General features: G+C 40.0%; 2 protein-coding genes across 8 annotated transcripts; one reads left to right on the top strand and one right to left on the bottom strand.

Annotated features, from left to right (window-relative positions):
* Positions 1-390: 390 nt before the first annotated feature.
* On the top strand, positions 391-4,072 carry LOC147849909 (protein neprosin-like). Its single transcript, XM_087337160.1, has 7 exons — positions 391-677; positions 955-1,359; positions 2,352-2,516; positions 2,645-2,698; positions 2,826-2,972; positions 3,121-3,511; positions 3,664-4,072. The coding sequence occupies exons 1-6, from the start codon at positions 411-413 to the stop codon at positions 3,496-3,498; spliced, it is 1,416 nt and encodes a 471-aa protein (XP_087193286.1). The 5' UTR covers positions 391-410; the 3' UTR covers positions 3,499-3,511; positions 3,664-4,072.
* Positions 4,073-5,729: 1,657 nt separating this feature from the next.
* LOC147849908 (uncharacterized) lies at positions 5,730-11,698 on the bottom strand. 7 transcript variants are annotated; one of them, XR_015531715.1, is made up of 10 exons: positions 11,569-11,698; positions 10,883-10,959; positions 10,065-10,449; positions 8,737-9,907; positions 8,288-8,392; positions 8,033-8,098; positions 7,777-7,842; positions 7,304-7,648; positions 6,151-6,310; positions 5,730-6,072 (listed from the first exon to the last, which is right to left on the bottom strand). XR_015531715.1 is itself a non-coding variant. In XM_087337015.1 (10 exons), the coding sequence occupies exons 3-9, from the start codon at positions 10,208-10,210 to the stop codon at positions 6,468-6,470; spliced, it is 1,971 nt and encodes a 656-aa protein (XP_087193141.1). In that variant the 5' UTR covers positions 10,211-10,449; positions 10,883-10,959; positions 11,569-11,698; the 3' UTR covers positions 5,730-6,310; positions 6,437-6,467. The 7 variants fall into 7 exon arrangements, 3 of the variants coding, with proteins under 3 accessions (XP_087193141.1, XP_087193139.1, XP_087193142.1); XR_015531718.1 differs by having other exon boundaries at positions 10,065-10,218; XM_087337015.1 differs by adding an exon at positions 6,437-6,539 and having other exon boundaries at positions 5,730-6,310.
* Positions 11,699-22,124: the final 10,426 nt, after the last annotated feature.

Below are 22,124 nucleotides of genomic sequence, written 5' to 3'. Positions count from 1 at the left end.
TACTAAAAATAATGTCTAGTTATAAATGTAGCATATACACATGCATGCTTGCATGCATGAATTAATAAATACAAACACACACTAGAAAACAAAGAAGAAAGGAATAAGGAGAGCTCCCTTGGGGTCCCTTCTTCTTCTTCTTCTCTTAATTTTTCTGTCAAATTTTTATTAATAACAGAGAAAGGAGGTGTGGTGTGTGATCGATCATCCGTGACCTCCATTCAATTCGATTCATTTTCTTCTCTTTTCTTTTTTTTTTTCTTCTTTTTTTTTTTTTTTGGTCTCTTTTTTTTTTTCCCCTCACACGATCAAGCAAGTTCTTAATAATCAAATTTCGGAACAATAAAGAACCAGAAATTCATTCAGATCCAATCCCCTTCATTCATTTCCTCCTCCTCCTGCAAGCTTCAATGGCTTCTTCTTCTTCTTCTTCTTCTTCTTCTTCTTCTTCTTCTTCTTCTTCTTCTTCTGCCATGGAAGCTTCCTCAATCATCATCAAATGTATAATATGCTTCCTATCCCTCTTTTCCTTTGTTTCTTCTTCTCCTGCTGCTCCAGGCAGCAATATGAACATGAATAACAACAACTTATACAAAACTCACCACACTTCAAAATCCTCTAGTAGAATCCAACACCATCTCAACCGCCTGAATAAGCCCCCCATCACCAGCATTCAGGTCCTACTAAAAAAAACTTTTTTTTTTAAAAAAAATTGTTTTCTTTTCCAAAAAACCTAAAAAAACATTTAAACCAGACAGACAGACAGAAAGAAAGAAAGAAAAGCACTCAATTTAAATCATGTTTTTTTTCCTTTTTTCTGTTTTAAATCATGTTCTGGACATCAATTTAAGAGTGTAAATTTCTTTATTTTTTTTTAAAAGAGTGTGCTTCATATCATAGTTTAAAAAAAACTCTGGGAAATTGATGATCTGGGGGTTCTCCTCATGCTTTCAGAGCCTTGATGGAGACATAATTGACTGTGTTCTCATCTCTACTCAACCTGCCCTGGATCATCCGAAGCTGAAGCGCCATCGGATCAAGCTCCAGCCCCCACCATTGCCGGCATCTCTGAAACAAGGCCAAGGAAGCAGACGATCCGCGGACGCGAGTACTACTAGTAGCGCGAGCAATGTGTGGGCCACATTGAACATGATGCCGGTGCAGCTATGGCACCACCAAAGGGAGCAATGCCCTAGTGGTACCATCCCAGTGAGGAGGACGAAAGAGGAGGACTTGCTCCGCGCCGCCAATGTGTCACAATACGGGAGGAAGCCGCATAGACCCGTCGCCCCGCCCATCTCGGTCGGGATTCGTGACTCCGGCCACTCCAATGCCACTACTCATACTAATGTGCATCAAGTGAGACACCCTTCAGATCCTAGCTCTTAAATCAACTTTTTATGTCACACTACCCCTACTCTATGGTCCATTTAGGTCAGAAACTTCCTTCCATAAACCCTTAACTTACTTTGGCTCCATGGACATGAAGTTATATATTTATAACATTGCCAAGTTCTTCACACTAGGTTTTCTAGGACCTCATGCCATGGTTGGACACTCTCTTTGCCACATGGTTCGAAAACCCTCCACACACACACACCCATGATAAACTAACTCTCTTGTCCTAGGCATTTGTAGGTGCTATTGTAACAAAGCCCAAAAATACTAACATAATTAGCAGCTATATTAAGTTACCCAAACCAATTGTAACAAAAGCCCTAAACACTACTAACATTAGCTATATTAAAGTTACCCTAATCAATTGTAGGTTTGTACCCAAACCAATTGTAACAAAAGCCCTAAACACTACTAACATTAGCTATATTAAAGTTACCCTAATCAATTGTAGGCTTGTACCCAAACCAATTGTAACAAAAGCCCTAAACACTACTAACATTAGCTATATTAACGTTACCCTAATCAATTGTAGGCTTGTACCCAAACCAATTGTAACAAAAGCCCTAAACACTACTAACATTAACTATATTAAAGTTACCCTAATCAATTGTAGGCTTGTACCCAAACCAATTGTAACAAAAGCCCTAAACACTACTAACATTAGCTATATTAAAGTTACCCTAATCAATTGTAGGCTTGACAGTAAAGCATGTCTACTTAATGGACAAGTGCCTACATGCTAGTTTAGCACAACACATAGGTGAGGAACGAACTACATTGAGCCCGAGGTTGGGTTCGGAAAGCTTGTTGTGGTCATTCACCATGACATATATATTGGTTGTTCAAGATTGATTGTTCAAGAGTGCATGAATTTGAGTTTTGTGTATCTAGTGATGGAAGTGTTTGGTTGGGTTGAGCTGATTAGAATCTCAAATGCTTTCATTTCGGCACAGCATGCCATTGTTTATGTGGAAGGTGACAACTACTATGGAGCGAGGGCAACGATGAACGTATGGAATCCGATGATAGACGAGCCCAATGAGTTCAGCCTTTCACAAGTGTGGATCCTGGGGGGCTCATTTGATGGTGATCTCAATAGTATAGAAGCTGGATGGCAGGTAAAAAAAAAAGGTTATAATTTGTACATATATCACATATCAGCCTACATTTTGTCTTAGTCATAAGATAGTGATAATTACTTTTGTCGATGAATGTGTCGGGTGGGCTTGTCGACCGACATTATTAGGTGACCCCTGATCTCTATGGCGATAACAACACCCGATTGTTCACCTATTGGACTGTAAGTAATAAACTTAGGGCCCTATGGAACCTTCCCATTGCTTAGATTCATGATTTTCCACAATAGAGTAGTACCATCCATGATGATCATGTACTCTCTTTTTTGTTTTTCTTGTGTCCTTTTATAGAGTGATGCATATAAAGGAACAGGATGTTACAACTTGCTCTGCTCTGGGTTTGTGCAAATCAGTGGGGAAATCGCATTGGGAGCGACCATTTCGCCTCTGTCCGCGTATGACAACAAGCAATTCGACATTGACATCCTCATCTGGAAGGTAATGAATGCAGCCATTGGTATTTTGGACCTCTCTTTCTATAGGGTGTTCCCATGGATTTAAGAAAGAAGCATTGGAAGGTTTTCTTCTAAGTTTTTTTAAAGTTAATAAAGTGTGGTCCATGTGTCCATGTTCCTATCGGTCCTAGGACCCAAACGGAGGCGATTGGTGGATGTCATTCGGCGAGAATCATGTGGTTGGCTATTGGCCATCTTCCCTCTTTACATTCCTTGCGGACTCGGCTGCAATGGTGCAATGGGGAGGGGAGGTGGTGGATAAAGGTCTCAATGGCCGGCACACGAAGACCCAGATGGGCAGCGGACATTTCGCGTCCGAAGGATTCGGTCGGGCCGCGTATTTCTCCAACTTGCAAGTGGTGGACACCAACAACATCCTTAGAGCGCCTAACGATATAAGCACGTTTTCCGAGGACTCGGCTTGTTACAATGTCCAAAATGGGTACAACGAAAATTGGGGTTACTACTTCTACTTTGGTGGGCCGGGGTTGAATGAGCGGTGCCCTTGACGACAAATGCGAGGTAATTATGCTCACTAGTGGTTCTATGGGTCACTAGGGGATGGGTAACACCCATGCTCTTGTTAGTTAATAATATTGGCACATGATGATTGCAACACGTGAAGGTGGTGGGTGGGTTGTGATGATACTTTTTGTTGTTATTGTTGTGTGTAGGCTTGCAACACTTCCCTCGAATCGGTTGCCCATTCTACTAACACATTCCCTTGCAAGAATGTTGGTGATCATCACAATGAATGCACCTCTTTTAAAAAATCTCTACTCCCACGACAAGCATATTTACTATTTACACCACTTACATGTACCATTGCTATCAATGCACCCTTTAATGAGGTGGCTTATGTAATCGTCACATTACCCGGTAAACACACGCACGTATATATAGATAATATTGGTTGCAACCCTAATCCTTCTAGATGGATTTAGTGGTTGTGAAGGCTAAATCATAATTTCCCGGTTAGGGACAATTAACATGTATGAAAAACTTATATATAATAATTTTAAAGTAGTTTGCGGGGTCAATTAGCACATATGACATGCTAATAAACTCAAATTGGATTTCAAAGTTCTTCTTATGTTATGCGTTTTTCAACTACTTAATTATCTTTTCTTGCTCTTCAAAACCTACTGCATCCTAGGTACACACAACTCGACAATGACACGTTCTTATATCTTGGCCTTTTTTTTACACTTTTGTATTGGCTAGCATATTTTTTACACTTTTGTGTATAATGAACAATCAACTAAAGAAGAAAGAGGCCTAACCTTGTATGAATATCGTTTTCCTAGCTGACTTAGGTGGTAGCCAAGACTAAGAAAATAATTTAGACTCTCAACTTGAGACTTCACTTCACTTTAATGTGAAAAATAATACAACACAAGAAATAGTTGTAGAGGTATGGTGTCAAGTACATGATCATAGAACACAGTTGCACAAGTTGGAACTGCAAACAATTAGTGTAGATGGTTGAAAATGATAAATCAACATATAACTCGAATGTATTTACCTTGGAGAAGTTATAAAAGAAATCCAACTTGAGACCCAACAAACTAAGACTTGGAGTAGTGTCTAGGTTGTTAATATCTCATACCAAAATTGTTGGGTGAATGTGAAGTCATACAAAGGGAAGCCTAAAAAGATAAGTGACCCATTCATTGAAATTGATAGGCAAATAATACAAATGACATCATCTCTTTTTATATAAGGGATATACATAGGAACAATTTTATATGTCCCCACTCTTTATTTACATGGATTGTTAAACCACTCATAAGAACTAGCATGTGACTCTAAGATGCCTATGCCTAAGGTATGAGGAGACATATACCCAACCTTGTATTTCTTTCCCTTCTTTTTAAATATACTCCCTATTAATATCTTAAGTGCATCTTGTAATTTTCATATGAATAGTCTTTCTAGTCGTAGTGTAATGATGTGATTATGGGTTTATTATGATCATACATACATACCTTTAGAATTTTGAATGAATGAAAACAAGAAACTATTGATACCATCTAAAATTGGATAGCATAGGTTGGCCTCATATGATTTTGTGTAAGGATGGCACACCTCATTATCACGTTGGAATTGTGGAAAGTCATATCGACTGTTAAACAATGGAATGACTAGGTTTAATACTTTGGCCATGGTATGACAAGGATTTCATTGAATCTGATATTGCTTGTTACACTAGAGCATTCTCAAACTTTTCTCTTGCCTCATTTTCATGTTGGAATTGTAGAATGCCGTACAATATGTTAAACTGTGGAGTGACTAAGTTTAATACTTTGGCCATGGTAAGGCAATGATTTCATCGAATCTGATATTGCTTGTTGCAATAGAGAGCATTCTACTTTTCTCGTTTGACAAACAATTGATAGCTCAAGATTTTCACAAATGATTTGCTCATGTTCCTAGCAACGTAGCCCATTTATCCACTAAAGCCAACTAAGATTAAGATAAACTACGTAAATTGGTCTCGCAGAGATGTACAAGCCCCAATACCTCAAACAGCACAAGCTTTCAATATAAATTTTCTATGATAATTGTTGCCATCTTTAACACTTGACATTCTTGTTCCTATGGTGCATAAAGTATATTCTTTCAGAGAAAGAATGGTGTTGAACGATGATATTATTTTGGAGTCTCAATAATTTACATAGGATTGGGGATTACCACATGATCCCAAATTGTCTACTTTACAGTTTAGCATCGCAACGAGTTTAATACTTAACATTCTTGTTCCTATGGTGCATAAAGTATATTCTTTCAGAGAAAGACTGGGGCAATTGTTGAGGGATGCATTATTGTGGAGTCTCAATAATTTACATAGGATTGTGGATTACCACATGATCCCAAATTTTCTACTTTACAGTTTAGTATCGCAACGAGATCTACTATTCGAGACTGGTTAGAATTTTCGAACCTTATTCCTGATCTTGTTGCATTTGTTAACAATGAAAAAAAAAAAACTAAAGACACAACAAAAGGACATCCATAACATGGAGCTCAGTTAATGATAAGATCATAAGATACCTTCAGCTTGGGGATAGCTGTCTCCAGATCTGCGTGTCAAAGCACATAATTATAGATCAGAATGACGAGATAGAAATAATGTATATCCGTTTTATTTTTCATCTTACCTTCCAAGGTATATTACAGTGCGGCAACTTTCGCTGGGATGGGGGTATTAAGGGACATGGATCATTGGTGCAATCGCCCACCGCATGCCATGAAAGTTGAAGGATAATGATGCAGGTGATTATGTGTCAAACCATTGTCATTTGCTCCTGCTGTCAATACCTGTCATTTCAAATGCACACATATATGTGTGGGAAAACTTTACCAACTTTGCCAAATAATAATAATATATAGATAGATACAGTATGAAACACACAAAGTACTGGTACTTTGTGTACATCTACATACCCAGCAATAACTCTCGACACACACTTTTGCCTTAACAAGGAAGCATGACCACTTCAAGTAACTTATGCCAACTCAAGATTCTATGGCAAAAAGGTAATCCCCCCTACATCCATGCACAAAATTTGGAGAAATAAATATCGAGCTAGCTATTCGCAATGTTATAATTCTATTTTTAGATCTTTTACTAATGTGTGCAAACATCGTCTATAAATCCGTTTACTTCTGTCTCCCATGGACATGAAATAGAACTCTCCTCTCAGGTGAAAGAAAGGAAGTGTATGGTAGTCAGACTGAGAAGTCATGCCTTCAACCATTACATTCCACAGAGGCGTCTACTAAATTACTGCAACTACTGAGAATTGAAACCTGGCTAGCAAAAAATCATGGCTTACACCTTAGGGTACAAGACACAGAACCCCTACATTTCTCAATGGCATCTAGTAATTTACCGCAATTAGAGAGAATTTAAACCTTGTTAATAATAATAACAAATGGCTTCTCACCTTGGGTATAACAAGGCTTACATGCATACACATACAGATTCTACTATTGTCGCCAAAGTCTAATATAACCTAAACCAAAATAGAGCATTTTCATGTATGGTATATGGAGTTTATAAGTGCCTCTCAATGTTCAAGAATTTTACTAATGATTGTTGCAACTGTGACATGGGGAGGGAGAAACATGCTTCGGGATACATCAGGACTGCAAAATGGGAAAAAGCAGCTGCAACATAGTCAAGGTGGGGCATCATAGTAAAGAGAGATCCATATACATGTACATGTACATATTACATAATTTTTGAATGATCAAAAATCGGATTTTAGAACCGGATGAGCAAATTTTGAGTTGAGAATATAAAAGTACCTGGACAGGTTTCTGGAGCCGTTGCATTGGCACAGGATTGCAAGCTGGCATACTTCCATGTGTTGCAGCCGGTTTGAGGGGTTCCTGGGCTGTTACATTAAATTTCGCTGAAGGTATAGTGCCAGTATTGTTAGTTTGTGTAGTATGGACAGACGGAATCGGTTGCAATTGTGGATATTGTCTTCCGCTAATAGAAGTCATCGTTGGACTAGGGATACCCATGTTCACCCCTGGCATGCCCATTGTTATGGACGGTGCCCATGAGGCCATTGTCACTGGCTGCATTCCTTGTGGTAAGAGCATCGGTGAAAGGAAATACCTGCCACCATTACTACATGAAATCATCTGCAACCCGGTAGTTTTTCATGTTATTAGTTGTACAATTTTGTTACCAAACGGTAGATTTTATTGATAAAAGGAATTAAAGAAATTTAATGGATAACTCAAATGAAAACCTGTTTTAAATAACTCACTTTAATTTGGGCTTTGAGCGCCTTGATGTATCTAATAACTTCTTCCAGCATAGATGCTTTGTCTGACTGAAATATAAGATGCTTTTAGTTCTTGTAGTATATTATATTACTAGTGAGAGATCACACACATGCATATACACATACTGCTGGTGGGAGATCACACACACACAGATACACATACACATGTATATAACATATGAGCCCTTAATAGTTTATCTTGCAATCCTAAGCATGAAAGCTAAACTGAATGAATGACCTTGTGTGAATTCGGTACAAGTGATTGCAGGACTTTCATTTTCTCGCTAATCCGATCTCTCCTCCTCTGCAATCGCATCCAAAATTCTGATTTTCAGTGCACAATACATTTGTACCTCAGGTCTGTAAATGTTCTAAGCTGAAGTGTATGAAGTTCTTTAGTTTTCATATTGTACATGAGCCACTATATCCAAGAGCCAAAGGTAACACTCTTAGGACGAAGAATTTAAACAGATAGAATCCAAATGTTTTTTACTCTTTCTGATTGGTTATGACTCTCAGCAATCCTCCTCTTCTTGTTTATGTTACCTTCCCCTGCTGTCCCAAGCTTCTTAATACTTGCTGTTTCACTCTCCAAAGCCTAAACCACAATTAATAAGACTTAGGCATTGAGCTTGCTTTGAAAAGATGTTTGGAGTTTCCAATGTAAGAAAACAAATTTGCACTTCCCAACACAAGAAAGAAAATTTGTATTTTCTCTTGCAATCAGAGAAGTTTAAGTTTTCCAATGCAAGAAGACATCTTTGTGATTTTCAATTCAAAGTAGAGACATAAGCGTTCCAAAGCAAGTAAATAATTATTTGAGCTTTCTGATAGAAGAAAAGAACATTATAAGAAACTGAATATTTGAGCTTTCCAACAACAGGGAACATATTTGATATTTCCAATGCCAAAGAGATGAATGAATCAAGTCACGGCATATACTTGGCTTTGAATTTCCGATTCTTCGTCATAAGCCTTTCTCCTACCAGAAGCTCTTTTCTCATCCAGGTCAACATCCTCTGAACCACTGGAAGACAATGTGGCCGATGGCTCTACAGCTTCAACAACATCTGGTACACACACACTGCCAATAATTGACGATTTCGAACCATTACTTCTACTGACAAGCTCAGGGCTTCCATCGAATCTCTCATCAGCAGTAGCACCATCCTTAGCTTCATTCCATGAAGAAAGATAACCTGATGGATGGTTATGAGCTATAGAGGCATTAAAATTTGGGACAATTTGTGATACATGAGTTTTTTTTGAGGAATCAAATGATTCTGGTTTTAATGCATCAACAGCAGCCACTCTATTAAGGTTTTTTAAGCGCTTGGCTCCAGTAAGACCACTGGCTATGCCTAATAAGTGAAGGTTAGCTTTGAATGTGGCAGCTGGGCGAGCAAAATTCGAGAAGTTCATAGAGCTTTCAAGTTCGTTTGAGAAGTTTATTGCTCTGTTGGAGACGGCTGAGGAACCAGCACTAACCAATGGCAATATATCTGCCTTTATCAATGGCAATATCTCCTCCTTTGCTGATGACGATATGTCTGCTCTCACCACTGAAGGCAATATGTCCGTGCTCACAGTAAGCATTGAACTGTTATCAATTGCCTCTTTATTTTCACTACTATGGATGGGCGGTTTTTGCACAGATGCTGTCATCGGCGTCGACACAAATGTATTGTCCCATCGACGGATACTTGACGTCAATCCAGCTACGTAAGTTTCTTCCAAATTTATCAAGGTCGCATCTTTATTGGCATCATGTCTTATAAGGCCACCGTGGGAAACCCTTTCGAAAGATGGTACATGCCCAGAATTCGTAAGTATTTCAGGTTCATCTAAAGGGTATTGCAGCCAAGAGAGCAATTCATCTTCTTGTGGATTCAAATTCATACTTGAAGGATAAATAGATACTCCATTGTTGAGATTAGTGATCATGGTGCCATCGACCTCTGATTGTACTGATGCTATCTCATCAACCGGGGCGAATTGATCGGCGTCATTTTGCACCCGTATATTCCCTTTGCTAGTGGCAGTACCAAGATCTTTCATAACCACTAGAAGCTGCCCATCTTCCCAACAAAGTTCTTCAAAATCACGGTCTGGACTGCAGAAAAAAAAAAGTGACAATGATGAGCTTTTCCTTGTGTTAAACTGGAACACCGCGACTTCCCTAGCTAAAATATATGGGTCTTGAATGTTCAATTGACATTTCAATAAATTCTGATAATTTGAGTGGTATGAGGATGATGCGAATGACTTACACAAAGCCATGATCAGATATTTTAATTGGTTGTCCAGTATCCCATCTTCCTTTGCTCGGAGACAATGAATCAGGGGATCCCCAAATTAAATCTAAAGAGTCTCGGCAATTGCCACCATCCCATTCTGGTACCATCTGTTGATCCATTGTGAGCCCTAAGTTGGAGATAAAGTCTTTTTTTACAGCAGAGATACTGTATTAGTCTCGCATGTCCGTAATTTATCGGTTGTGTTTCCTTCTCATAATCAGGAAACTTTCATAAGAAAATGCCACACAACATTTTATATGAATTTAGTAGAAATGTGTATATCTTTCGTTGCTCCAAATTTGTTCCCTTTACAGAGATGTTTGCAATCAACATGTTCAAGATTCTCTAGCCAGTGTTCCTGCTATATTAATTCTCTCCCATGAGATCCACAAAAGTTTGGCTTAACTAGAAAAGCCATTGATAGCCTCTGCATAATTATGTGGCATTTTCACTGGACAGACCTAAACAAATATGCAATTATACATGAAAAAACAAAAAATGCCCATTATAGACAGACAAGACAGCAAAGAGGCTAATGCTATCTTTTCTCATAGTATCTTGTAATTTTTAACACCATTTCATTGCAGAAAACAAGTTCAATAGATGGGTGACAATATAATTGTATTTTTTTTTATAAAACTGAAAAGAGAATATGACCATCCTTTCAATATACATGGATAATTTTTTACAGTAGTTTTTCTCATGTTACAGCTTTCCATAGCTGAAAACAAATGCCCATTATATTTACACAGGAAAATGCTAATCAAAATATTTAGAAACCAAAAACTTACCGTTTCGGAACAGTCCTCTCTTCGTCTTTAAATATTTAACAGAGTGAAAGATATAAGGTCAACAAGAATATGGAAACCTACAACAACAGAAGAGTAAGAAAAAGAAAGATAAGTTCATGGAAGCAAAACGAGAAAGTTAAACTTGAATAATATTTTATCTAACCAGAACTTGACTAAAAAAGAACAACATGAAGATCATTGATGACAAACAAAAAGACCACTCACTGATCATAAACCAAGTTAAACTTGAAGCAAAAAGAAGAAATAAATAAGCTGATACGATCAAATCAAATCTGAAACAAGACAATGAGAACTTTCAAACTTACTGGATCTGTTTCCAGAATCATTACCCTGTGATGAAGAGATTACTAGAACTTTACTCTGCTAAAGAGATTTTGATGCCATTTGATGAAGAAAGCAAGGTAAAAGTAACAAGTCATGTTTTGGGTGAAGGAGTCACCGTCATCATCATGATTCACTACATGCTTCTGTGATGAAGAAATTTACATATCGTTTGTTGCGGAATAAATTTACAGGTCATTCTGATGAAGAGATCATACCATACCTTTCGGTGAAGGGAATAAGAAAAAACAATAAAAACAGGGGCATTCCTCTTTGTTTTTCTTTTGTGCTTGCTTTTTAAGAAAGAAAAAAGAGTATGGTCCTGGAGGTGAAGAAAAGCATACCACGGTGGAAATTCGGTGAAGAAACCATGGTCATGAAGGTGAAGAGTGCAGACCATCATGGACATTTGGTGAAGGAATCATAATCATCATCATCATCACCACCACCATCACCATGGTGGTGGATCATGACAGTCATCATGGTGGGCATTTGATGATGAAGCAGAAGAAATGCTCATTTGAGGGGGAAAGAATAAATCAATCTGGTTGTCTTTTGGGGGTGGAGAAATTGATTAAGAAACTACAACACCTCTGTGAAAAACAAAAACAAAAAGCAAAAAAAAGCAAAAAAAAAAGGGTATGATATATCTCTATTTTGCATCTATCAGAAACATGCCAGAAGATAAGCGGATGGATGGATGGATAGGTGAAATTCCTTTTCCAATGCTTACAGTGAGACCGGTAAAGATATCTTCTTCCTTCTTTTTCTGTCTAATTCCTCCTTCTTCTTCAATCTATCTGCTCCTGAATGAAATGTAGAAAGAAGACCACAACAGAACACCAACAACAACAGCTCAGCAGCTCTGTTTTGTTTGGTGGTCTGCTGTGTTCCTGTCTCCTCTTCACTCCCTCATGAAATGGAAAGCTTATTATTATTAGGGAAGAAGCTCTCTGTCTGTTTACATATATACACTCAATAAGACAGGCCCACACCCAATCCTTCTTCTTCTTCTTCTTCTTCTTCTTCTTCTTCTAATTTTGTGCCTTCTTTATTTTGTTTTTAACCCCCTCTCTCTATACATACATATTCCATTCATATTATGCACATTCCAATTGGATGGGTATATCATATCCATATTGAATGGTGTGAAAGTAAGTTAAAGATCGGCTCGCAGACCCGTCTCAGCTTCACTTCACCCTTGCCCGTTAACCACATTTTCCGAACTCCCGCTTCCTTCGGTCGAAGTCTCCAGTTGTAATGTCCGAATCGATACTACAAGCTTGTTCGTTATATATCTCTCTCGATCTGCCCTGATTCTCGATTTATTGGTCTTTTCATCCTTGATTATGGTTTTACCTCTCAAAATTCCGGAGATTGGTTTTTAGGTTATGACTTAAGCTACTTGTGTACGACCGAGAAAATAATATCCTACTTGCCCTTTTTTTTATGGCTTTTTAAATCTTACGATGTCGTGTGATCAGGGAACCTCTCGACTCTACCCCCCCCCCCCCCCCCCCCCTCTGTCCCCCCCTCCCCCAGCCTATTTCGACGATCTCGAGACGGAACATGCAAAACTGTTTATTGATCTTTTTTATGACATCCACCGATTTGGGTCGGTTCTCCCGTCTTGTTATTAGATGGACAACAATAACTTTATTCAAAACGGATGGCTTCATGAAATGCATACAACAAACATGCGAGAGAAGGCAACGCAAGCTCGAATTTCATCACGATGACATTGTTCACTAAAATTGTGGCCTTTTTCTATGCATAGTAGAATTCATATTGTCAATGTTCCCATGTGTAGTTTTGAAGAAATTCCCTTAGACTCTACAATTCTTGAATTATTAGAGTACGAAATGTGAAAGTAAAGTTCCTTATAAGACGCCATTCGGTGCCAAAGTGACACATTTGCCTTTACACATCGACAAAATATACGCATGAGACTTTATTAGGTCCCCGTCAATTCTATCCAAATTCTAGACCTTATATTGCTATTTTTAAAAATGTTTGCAAATTTCTTAAAAATCTAGTACGATACTATTCCGTTGCACATGTTTCACATTCTAAAACCTTCATCGTTCTCATTCTATCTAAAACGTCATAATCTCTAAACCATTGAATTAAATATTTAAACAACTCAATTATTTCAAATCATGTTAAGCCAACCGAAATTCTCTCACTTGTGTCTTAGGTGAAAAGCAAATGTTTCTACATAGTGTTGAGTTTGTGGTCCAATCCTACCCATAATAGCTTAGATTTCCCCAAGGAATTGTAATAACTTCTACATTCAAATTATACATGCAATATTTGATTGACTTATGATTGACAAAAGATAAAAAAGAACGAGATCGTGCACACTACCGTGCAAAGCATCATAAAAAAACTTCATATTATTTTTAGTCTCACATCATGCACACTAAGAGTTCTGCTCTTATGAAAATGCATTTACAATTTCACTTTCCACTTGACCCAACAATGAGAAACAATATCATTCCGTTCTAAATTACAAGAAGTGTGCCATGGGATAGAGGTACATCCACTAGACTATGTTTTCTGGCAATCTTATTCGTTAAGTCAATACCATGTCCTCAAATAAGAAAGGCAACACTAAGTAATGCCTATGAATTTCTTATTATTCAAACTCAAAGTCACAAAGATTTAGGATCTTTGGCTTTTTCATAGGCAGTGTGACCACCTAATGTTTCTTAATCATTAAACGAAAAATCATGGTTGATGTGATGTTTAACTTGTTTTCTCTCCACTCTCTAAACTTTCTTTCAAGTTTTTGCAATAATTTGTTTAGCACTAGTGTTAGTTCAAAAACAATTTTCACATTGTGTTGGAGGAAGAAGTCTTGGTATAACTTGAAGCTAGCAAATGACTCTTTCTTCTAGTTGCTCACAAATCATGCTTAAGGAGTAACTTCATTACCAAAAACATTATGACTAGAAGAGATACCAAAATTTTCTTATTGATGGGTTGTTTAAGTAAAGAGAGACAGACAGAAAGATCATTTGGAAATACTCATCAGATAGTTGGCAAGTTTTAACCCATTGTTATTTGAGGCCTCAACAATAGGTTTTTGCGCAATATGTTCAAAATGGTCCAAATTACGAGCTCGAGATATTGTTCAAATTTTTATAATATTGGGGACTGCAACACAATTGGAATATACGTAATGCTTTCATGTTTGTAGTAGACATGGGGTGAAAGCCTATGTGAAGAAGTTGAAAGGCATTCTCATGTTCAATTTTTGGATGTTGGAGCATGTGGGTATCATTTCCTCAAGTGCATATTCAAGTTTTTTTATGGCTTTCCAAGATGTTCCTCTCCCTACATAGGTAGGTAGAGGACTAAGAAGTTGTAATAAGTGGATTTTAAATACAATTATTAATATAATTGTGTGCCTTTACACACACACACAACCTAATAAGTTAATGATGCACAACGAATATTTTTTTTTGAGAAAAAACTGCTTCCCATTAGTTAGGTGAATCGCATATACAGTAAGTATCTATAGATACTCTACTATTTACATGTCGCTTTCATATATATCTGGCTATCGTTGTGTGACACCTTAGATAAAAAAAAGGGGGGGGCAATCGTTGTCCACATAACAACATATAGTTGCATGACAAAACTTGTTATTTTTCAACAAGCATCAAAACACAGCTAGCAAGCTTCTGAATGCAGTGAGACATTGATATGACTGAAGGCAATATGGGTGATTTGTTGGCCAAGGGGGGTAGAGCTAATGAGATGGCTGGTAGCACCATTTCAGATGTCCTTACGTGAAGTCCACTAGTGGTGTGGTTTCCCAAAGAGATAAATTCAGCTTGTGCCAATTCTTGAGACTTTGAAGCTCCCTATAGGTTTCTGAATTGTGCAAGCAAGGATACCACTAGATCCGTCCATATACTTGTGATGACATTTGCAATTGTGTGTGTTTCCCCTGAGTACCATTTGAGACATTTGTATTTCCAAATGTTCCATAGACGATTGATGCCACAGTTGACCATGCTTCTTGTAGATTTTGTGACCCCCCAATTTGTGTGCATCTAATTGTTGTCCATGTCCAATGGGTTCTGTGCACTATGAGGGCCAAGGAGGAATCCTATCTCCACACATCCATGCATTCTTTTGTAGAGACAACCATATAGCATAACCAAATGAAATCGAGCCTTCCATGCCACATGTCATGAGCACAACAAATATATTATTTGGTATCAAGGTGTATAACATACATAAGTGTGTCAGAAACTTATCCTCCACACAAAAGTGCTCAATATAATGTGATAGGAAAAATAATGGAAAGCATATATCTATTTGTTGTGATAGATACATTGTAGAAGTGTAACTTTGAAATCCATTAGAATAAGATTTATGTGCCTTTTCCCTGTGGCTTCTCTTTATGTTTTGTGATATAAAAACAAGCTCTTTGTATAGAGTGTCTTGTTTACTAGCCCCGACTCCCTTTCTATATCATTTTTTTGAAGCATTGTTTTCAAAAGGCTATATACATCAAAGAATAAAAAACAATTATGTTATTGTTATGATTAAAAACATGATGTTATGTGTAGAGCACAAAATGATGCACTTCCTCTTCTTTGCAATTGTATTGGCAAGAGGTGTATTATTGTGTTTCCTTTATAAATAAACATTGTTGGTTTTTCGTCTTGAAAACCATGTTTCATTTTGTGACTTTCCAAGCAAGGTTAAATGAAACTAGAGGTAATGTCATATAACTAGAGGGGTTTTCAAAAATAGAATCTTTTTGTTTGAAAAACTAGACATGTTTGCCATGTTATTTTCCATACATATAAGACCATTGCAAGACACCATCATCACATTGTGTTTGCATGCAACATTGTTTAGTATTGAAGTCTATTGTTTAGGGGGAAGTCTATTTGGCTAAATTATTGTAAAGTCTATATTTGAGGAAGAACATATAGTTGTGCCTTTTCATGGAACGAACCACAATATTATGCATCCATCACCTCGTACTTTCGAATATTGACAAAATCACCCGGAGAAACCATTGAGAGAGACAAATATTAGCGACACGCCAAAAGTATAGGAGAACCATAAATATAGTGTAACCTTCATGAAGAGATATGTGTGAGCAAAAGGGGACAAGAATTAACATGCAATAAAACTTTCTTAAAAATAAAGCATTTACAATGGCTTTTCAACCTAGACAAGCTCTCAAAATAATAGATTGTCTCGATTGTTTGTATGTATGATCTCAACCTACACAAAGGAGATTTCATGAAAAGAGAGCCATTACTTGAGACTTAAATTCATGAGAACTTAAGATATTAAGTACAAGATTTATAACTATACCATCACCTTTCTTCATTTAGACTTAAAAAATTTGACAAATCAAGTTTGTAACTTAACAATCAATTGCTTAGTCATATCAAATTGGTAAGTTATATCTATGAAAAGATAAAATAAACCTAATCATGATTCTTTACGATCATTAATACTCATAATTGATCACATACATAAAAAACTTGATTGAAAAGTGAACTTGTTCTAACAAAAGTAATATTCCTACGATTCCAACCTCTTTTTTTCCAAAAAAATTACAACTTCCATTAGTTAAGAAAAAGTACACAGGATAATATACAACTCATATTTTACAAGCCAATTTGCATGGCTACAAGAAAACAACATGTATAAATGAAGCAACAAAGCCTCAACACAGTATTACTCGATAGAATCCCCTCAACATGAGCCTCACACAACCCACATTCAGCAAAGAAATCCTCTAATCTCTTCACAATTCAACACCCACCTCTATGTTTGGTACCATTGGAGGAAACAGCCACTGGGGTGGCTGATAAATCCACTTTGCATTGCCATCCACCATTTGTAGCATTAGAGAACCTCTCCATTTTAGAAGGAAGCGGTATTTAACCTCTTCACTCGCGTTAGAGGGCCCTTGAAGGTTGTCAAACTTTCCTTGTAGCGTAGAAATCAGATTAAACCAAATCATCATTAAACTCTTAGTCGATGGGGTTCGCTTCCCGGTAAACGACTCGTTGCACCTAGATACCCACACTTGCCAAACAGTAAGGCCAACCACTAAAAACCAAATATCTACGTACCGTTCTTGTATGTAGAATGAACCTCCTTGAATTGAAGGTTGTATAGTTCCATTCACCACCTTTAAAGGACTATTTCCATTCCACCCATGAAACCATGTAGCCGATTCAATGGCTAACCAAACAACTGTTGCACTTGATACCTGAACTTCAACTCCGCATCGAGCCAGAATTCTTAGGCTCCTCATCCAAACTTCTTGGGCTCGTTGGTAGCTCCACAAACAATGTGAGATGTCCTCCAAACTCGCTCCACAGGCCTTGCAATTAGTCATGCCACCCCGTTTCCCCAGTCACTCTCTGGTTGGAACAACTCAATGGGCGATTAACCAAAAAAACACCGTGACCCTCTCGAGGAGGGATGAGTTCCATATCTTGCACCTGGTTTTATCCACGATGACCGAGTCAACAATTACATGGGTCCATTTGTACACGGAAGATATAAATATGTTGGTTGGGGTGGAGGATGCAGAATTAGAGGCATACCTAAACGAGCTGTTTGAAATCAACGTCATCGCAACCGCGACAGAATATGCCACGACCACTATTCTCCACGACGAGGCTTACGAACCAAATCCGGAGGTAATATTGGAACTAAGCAGAGCACGGGCAACATTCGAGAGGGAAATGGAAATTTCACGGTGAGTCACCGCCTCCGCCTTGGAAGAAGTAAACATGGGTACGACGTCAGAACCCCGTTTTCTCTCCATCGCAAAGGAATTAAGGCCGGACCAGAGAGACACGATGATCGAACTACTCAAGAAATATAAAGATGTGTTCGCCTAGGCTCACGAGGACATGAAGGGGTTAGATCCGAAGTTCTATCAACATAAGATCAATTTAGCAACCAATGCAAAACCCGTCCAGCAGCGTCGCTACCGCATGAACACGAACTACGCGACCCGCGTAAAAGAAGAAATTGACAAACTCCTAAAGGCGGGATTCATACGGCCAGTTAAACAAGCCACATGGTTAAGTTCGATAGTAGTCATTCCAAAGAAAAACGGCAAAATACGTGTATGCGTGGATTACCGAAAATTAAATGCAGTAACCATTACGGATGCATTCCCTTTACCATTCACCGATAGCGTACTAGACGTTGTCGCAGGACATGACATGTACAATTTTTTAGATGGCTTCAGTGGGTATAACCAGGTACGCATGCATCCGGATGACCAAGAGAAGACGACATTTGTCACGGACTAGGGAGTCTATGTGGCAGTCGTCATGATGTTCGGGCTAAAGACGGCGTCGACGACATTTCAACGGACAATTATAGAGATCTTTGGGGAATATATTCCGGCGTTCATGCAAGTTTTTTTAGACGACTTTGCGGTATATGAGAAAACAATCGACCATTTTACTCATCTACAATTGTGCCTGGAATGTTGCCGCACTGCACGCTTAAGCCTGAATCCCGCGAAATGTGCCTTCGGCGTGACCAATGGGACTCTTCTAGGCCATATAGTTAGCAAGGATGGAATCGCGGTCGATCCGAACAAGATCTCCGCGATTACGCAAGCCAAAACTCCGACAAACGAGAAATCACTCAGCTAGTTTTTAGGACAAATACGATGGCATAGTCGGATGATACGATACTTGGCGGACTTCGCCACGCCGTTACATGTTGTCGTGCATCGGACTCCCTTCCAATGGACCGCAACGGAGGACAAGGCCTATGAGGCGCTTAAGATAATGCTCACACAGGCACCCGTTGTACAACCACTAGTTTGGGCAAAGCCATTCCATGTGTTCGTAGACGCCTCAGACATAGCAATAGGAAGTGCACTAATGCAGCTCACCGAACTAAATTGGTATTAGCCAGTGTACTACGCTAGGGATTATCAACAGCAGAGTGTAACTATTCCACAACGGAGCGGGAGGCGCTAGGGATGATCTATAACATCAATAAATTTCGGCATTATCTGTTGGGGAGGAAATTCATGTTCCACGTGGATCATTCGGCATTGCTATATTTGGTGGAGAAACAAGCACTGGCGGGGAAATTGGCGCGATGGATGCTGTTGCTTCAAGAATTCAATTTTGTCATTCAGCACCACCCGGGGATGCAACACGCAGTGGTAGATTTTTTGAGCAGACTCGATAATGGAGAAACAATACAGAAGGATGACGACAACTTTCCAAATGCCGACATTCTGCGGGTCGCAACACTAACAGAAAGAACGGAATCGACCTTTCCGGACCGGTGGCTTATGGAAATGACATACTTTTTGACTACGGGACTGCCTCCACCACAATTACGCACGGACGAGAAGAAACGATTAGCCGTCTGAAGCCGTAACTTCTGCCTGGTAGAAGGAATTTTATATCACAAAGGAAGTGATGGCATTTGGCGATGCGGGGTACGTCAAGATGAGAAAGAAGCAGTCTTACGGGAGGCTCACTGCGGCACGGTAGGCGGCCATTACGCGGGCGATGTTACAACTCGGAAAATATGGCAGGCGGGCCTATGGTGGCCGACTACACAGAAGGACACATACGAGTATTGCAGAAAGTGTGATTTGTGTCAACGGATGGGCCAGCCCACGGAGAGCGCAAGGATGCCACACCAACCCGTATTACCGTTAGACCCCTTCCACGGATTTTGTGGGCCCTTTCACACCGACGGCGGCTCGTACTAGCAATAAATACATATTGGTAGCCACGGATTATTGCACCAAGTGGGTAGAAGCAAAGGCACTACGAGAAAATACGGCGACCGTCACATCGAGATTCCTTTACGAGCACATTTGGTGTCGGTTTGGCTTTTCGATTGAGCTTATCAGTGACCAGGGGAGGCACTTTCTCAATACGATTGTTCGAGAACTAACACATCATTACGCCGTAGTCCATAAGAAGAGTACGCCATATTATCCACATGCGAATGGGTTAGCGGAATCCACCAACAAGACGTTGCAGACCATCTTCAAGAAAATTGTCAATGAAAATAGAACGAACTGGGATACCAAATTACAGAGTGCGTTATGGGCGTACAAAACCAGCTACAAAAAAAGCATACAATCAACACCGTTTCGGCTAGCGTTTGGGCTGGAGGCCGCAATGCCGGTAGAGTTTCAGATACCCAGTTTACGCATTCAGGTACGGGACCGACTATTGAAAGCCAAGTCGGAGGAGGTATGGCTCCACCAGCTACTCGAACTCGGTGAAAAACGCGTACACAGCATGGCTGTGTTGGAGCAAGAACAACGACGGCGTAAAGCGTTTGTGGATCGACATCGGAACGCACGGGAAAAGGATTTCGCGGTCGGTCGAGTGGTACTAGTTTTCCAAACCCGCATGGGCCATATGCCAAGGAAGTTACGATTCCGCTGGACAGGCCCGTATTGGATAATAGGAGCGGAACAAGGCACGTTCCAACTAGGCACGCTGGCCGGGGAAGTCTTACGACAAAAGGTGAATGGGTTCCGCCTTAAACCTTACCGGGGCCCTACACCACCTAACCCATTCACCGCCGGATAGGACAAAGCCAGAGAACCCGCGGCGTAAGTGAACGGCCCCACTTGTATCATAATGTAAAAATAGGCTGTATGTAACCGTTACGAAAAAAAGAAAAAGAAAAAAGAGAAGATAGCGACGCTATTAAAAAAGGATTGAATGCATGCACAAACTTCTAGATCAAGAATACGCGGCAACATGATGGCTCACCGCCCAATGAACCCTAGGCCACAAAAAGAAGGAAATAGAAGCTCTTCTACGCAAAACAGAAACCCACCTCCTAACTCTCAGCGCTCCCCTACCTCACCTTCTCCTCCATCCTATCACAAAGCTCAAGCCCATCGCAACCACCAATCTCCTCCCCACGAGCCTACTCTAGCTATGCCGATCTTTATCTCTACCGCCTTACGTCGATGGCTCGTGGAGAAACGCATGGATGGGTACATCAGGGTCGCAGAGGCACCTCCACACCCGGATACGTTGGACATCGCTAGAAAGCTCAATATTGACACGGTCACCAACTCTTCCATCCGGAAAAAGTTGGACTTGCCATCACTAGGTGAGAGGCATTTCGAAATCCCTCCTACAGAGTCGTTGTAGAGATATTTCAGCCCATAATCCTCCTCCACCAAGGCCTATAGAACGAAGCAAATCCCGGATCCCTTTTTCCGTGAGGTCGCCAAGTTCCTATTAGAGGTCGAATGCGTACACGTAAACGCATATGGGATGCCCAAGCAGAAGGTAGGTAGCATTATTGATACCTTTGAAGGGCGTGCGGTCAATTGGGGAGTCATCACGGGGCCGACGTTAAGGGAAGGCCTGCATGCATATCAAGGAGGCAAGAAGCTCAAGCCGATCATACAACAGTACTTGACGGGGCTATTCCCACCTTGAGGCCTGCCGGCGCCGCAACCCAGTAGACCCACGCCTCCGCCCCGATCCGCGAAGCGCAGGTTAGCGGAGTTAGCTGCCCCAGAGTGGGAGGATGAACCCCAACCCGCCCAACCGAACACACGGACAATGCCGGAAGAGCAGGTGGCGCGCTCCGCGGAAGCAACACCAAAGCCAGACGCCAAACCACAACAGGATAGCACCAGACCAAAACGGCGGAGGCTGGACAGGAAAGATGGGCGGGGATTAGTTAAAGACGTACCCGCGGCAACAGAGACAACGACCGAAGGCGATGGCTCCGCAGCTACAGAGCCCAACACCACGTTTGAAATCATCCGGGAGCCACGACCGATCATTACAGCCCAGTCACAATGAGGAAAAGCCGTATTGACGGCGAAAAGCGAGGTTTTGGCATATTCGGATATCCCGGACACGGCCCA

The sequence above is a fragment of the Azolla caroliniana genome, unplaced genomic scaffold, assembly GCF_043228905.1.
Source record: "Azolla caroliniana isolate FFs.n. ecotype wild unplaced genomic scaffold, voAzoCaro1.0.p SCAF_22, whole genome shotgun sequence".
Classification (NCBI taxonomy): Eukaryota; Viridiplantae; Streptophyta; class Polypodiopsida; order Salviniales; family Salviniaceae; genus Azolla; species Azolla caroliniana.
Note: the sequence above shows the minus strand (reverse complement) of the source record. Positions and strands in the feature narration are given on the sequence as shown.

Bases quoted from the DNA above. Each gene is read 5' to 3' on its own strand.
- LOC147849909 (XM_087337160.1), top strand. From the start codon at position 411: ATGGCTTCTTCTTCTTCTTCTTCTTCTTCTTCTTCTTCTTCTTCTTCT. The intron at 2,517-2,644 runs GTAAAAAAAAAA...CGACATTATTAG, and splicing joins GTATAGAAGCTGGATGGCAG to GTGACCCCTGATCTCTATGG. The intron at 2,699-2,825 runs GTAAGTAATAAA...GTCCTTTTATAG, and splicing joins GATTGTTCACCTATTGGACT to AGTGATGCATATAAAGGAAC.
- LOC147849908 (XM_087337013.1), bottom strand. From the start codon at position 10,210: ATGGATCAACAGATGGTACCAGAATGGGATGGTGGCAATTGCCGAGAC. The intron at 8,393-8,736 runs GTATATGCCGTG...ATTGTGGTTTAG, and splicing joins AATCGGAAATTCAAAGCCAA to GCTTTGGAGAGTGAAACAGC. The intron at 8,099-8,287 runs GTAAAAAACATT...ATGCGATTGCAG, and splicing joins GTCATAACCAATCAGAAAGA to AGGAGGAGAGATCGGATTAG.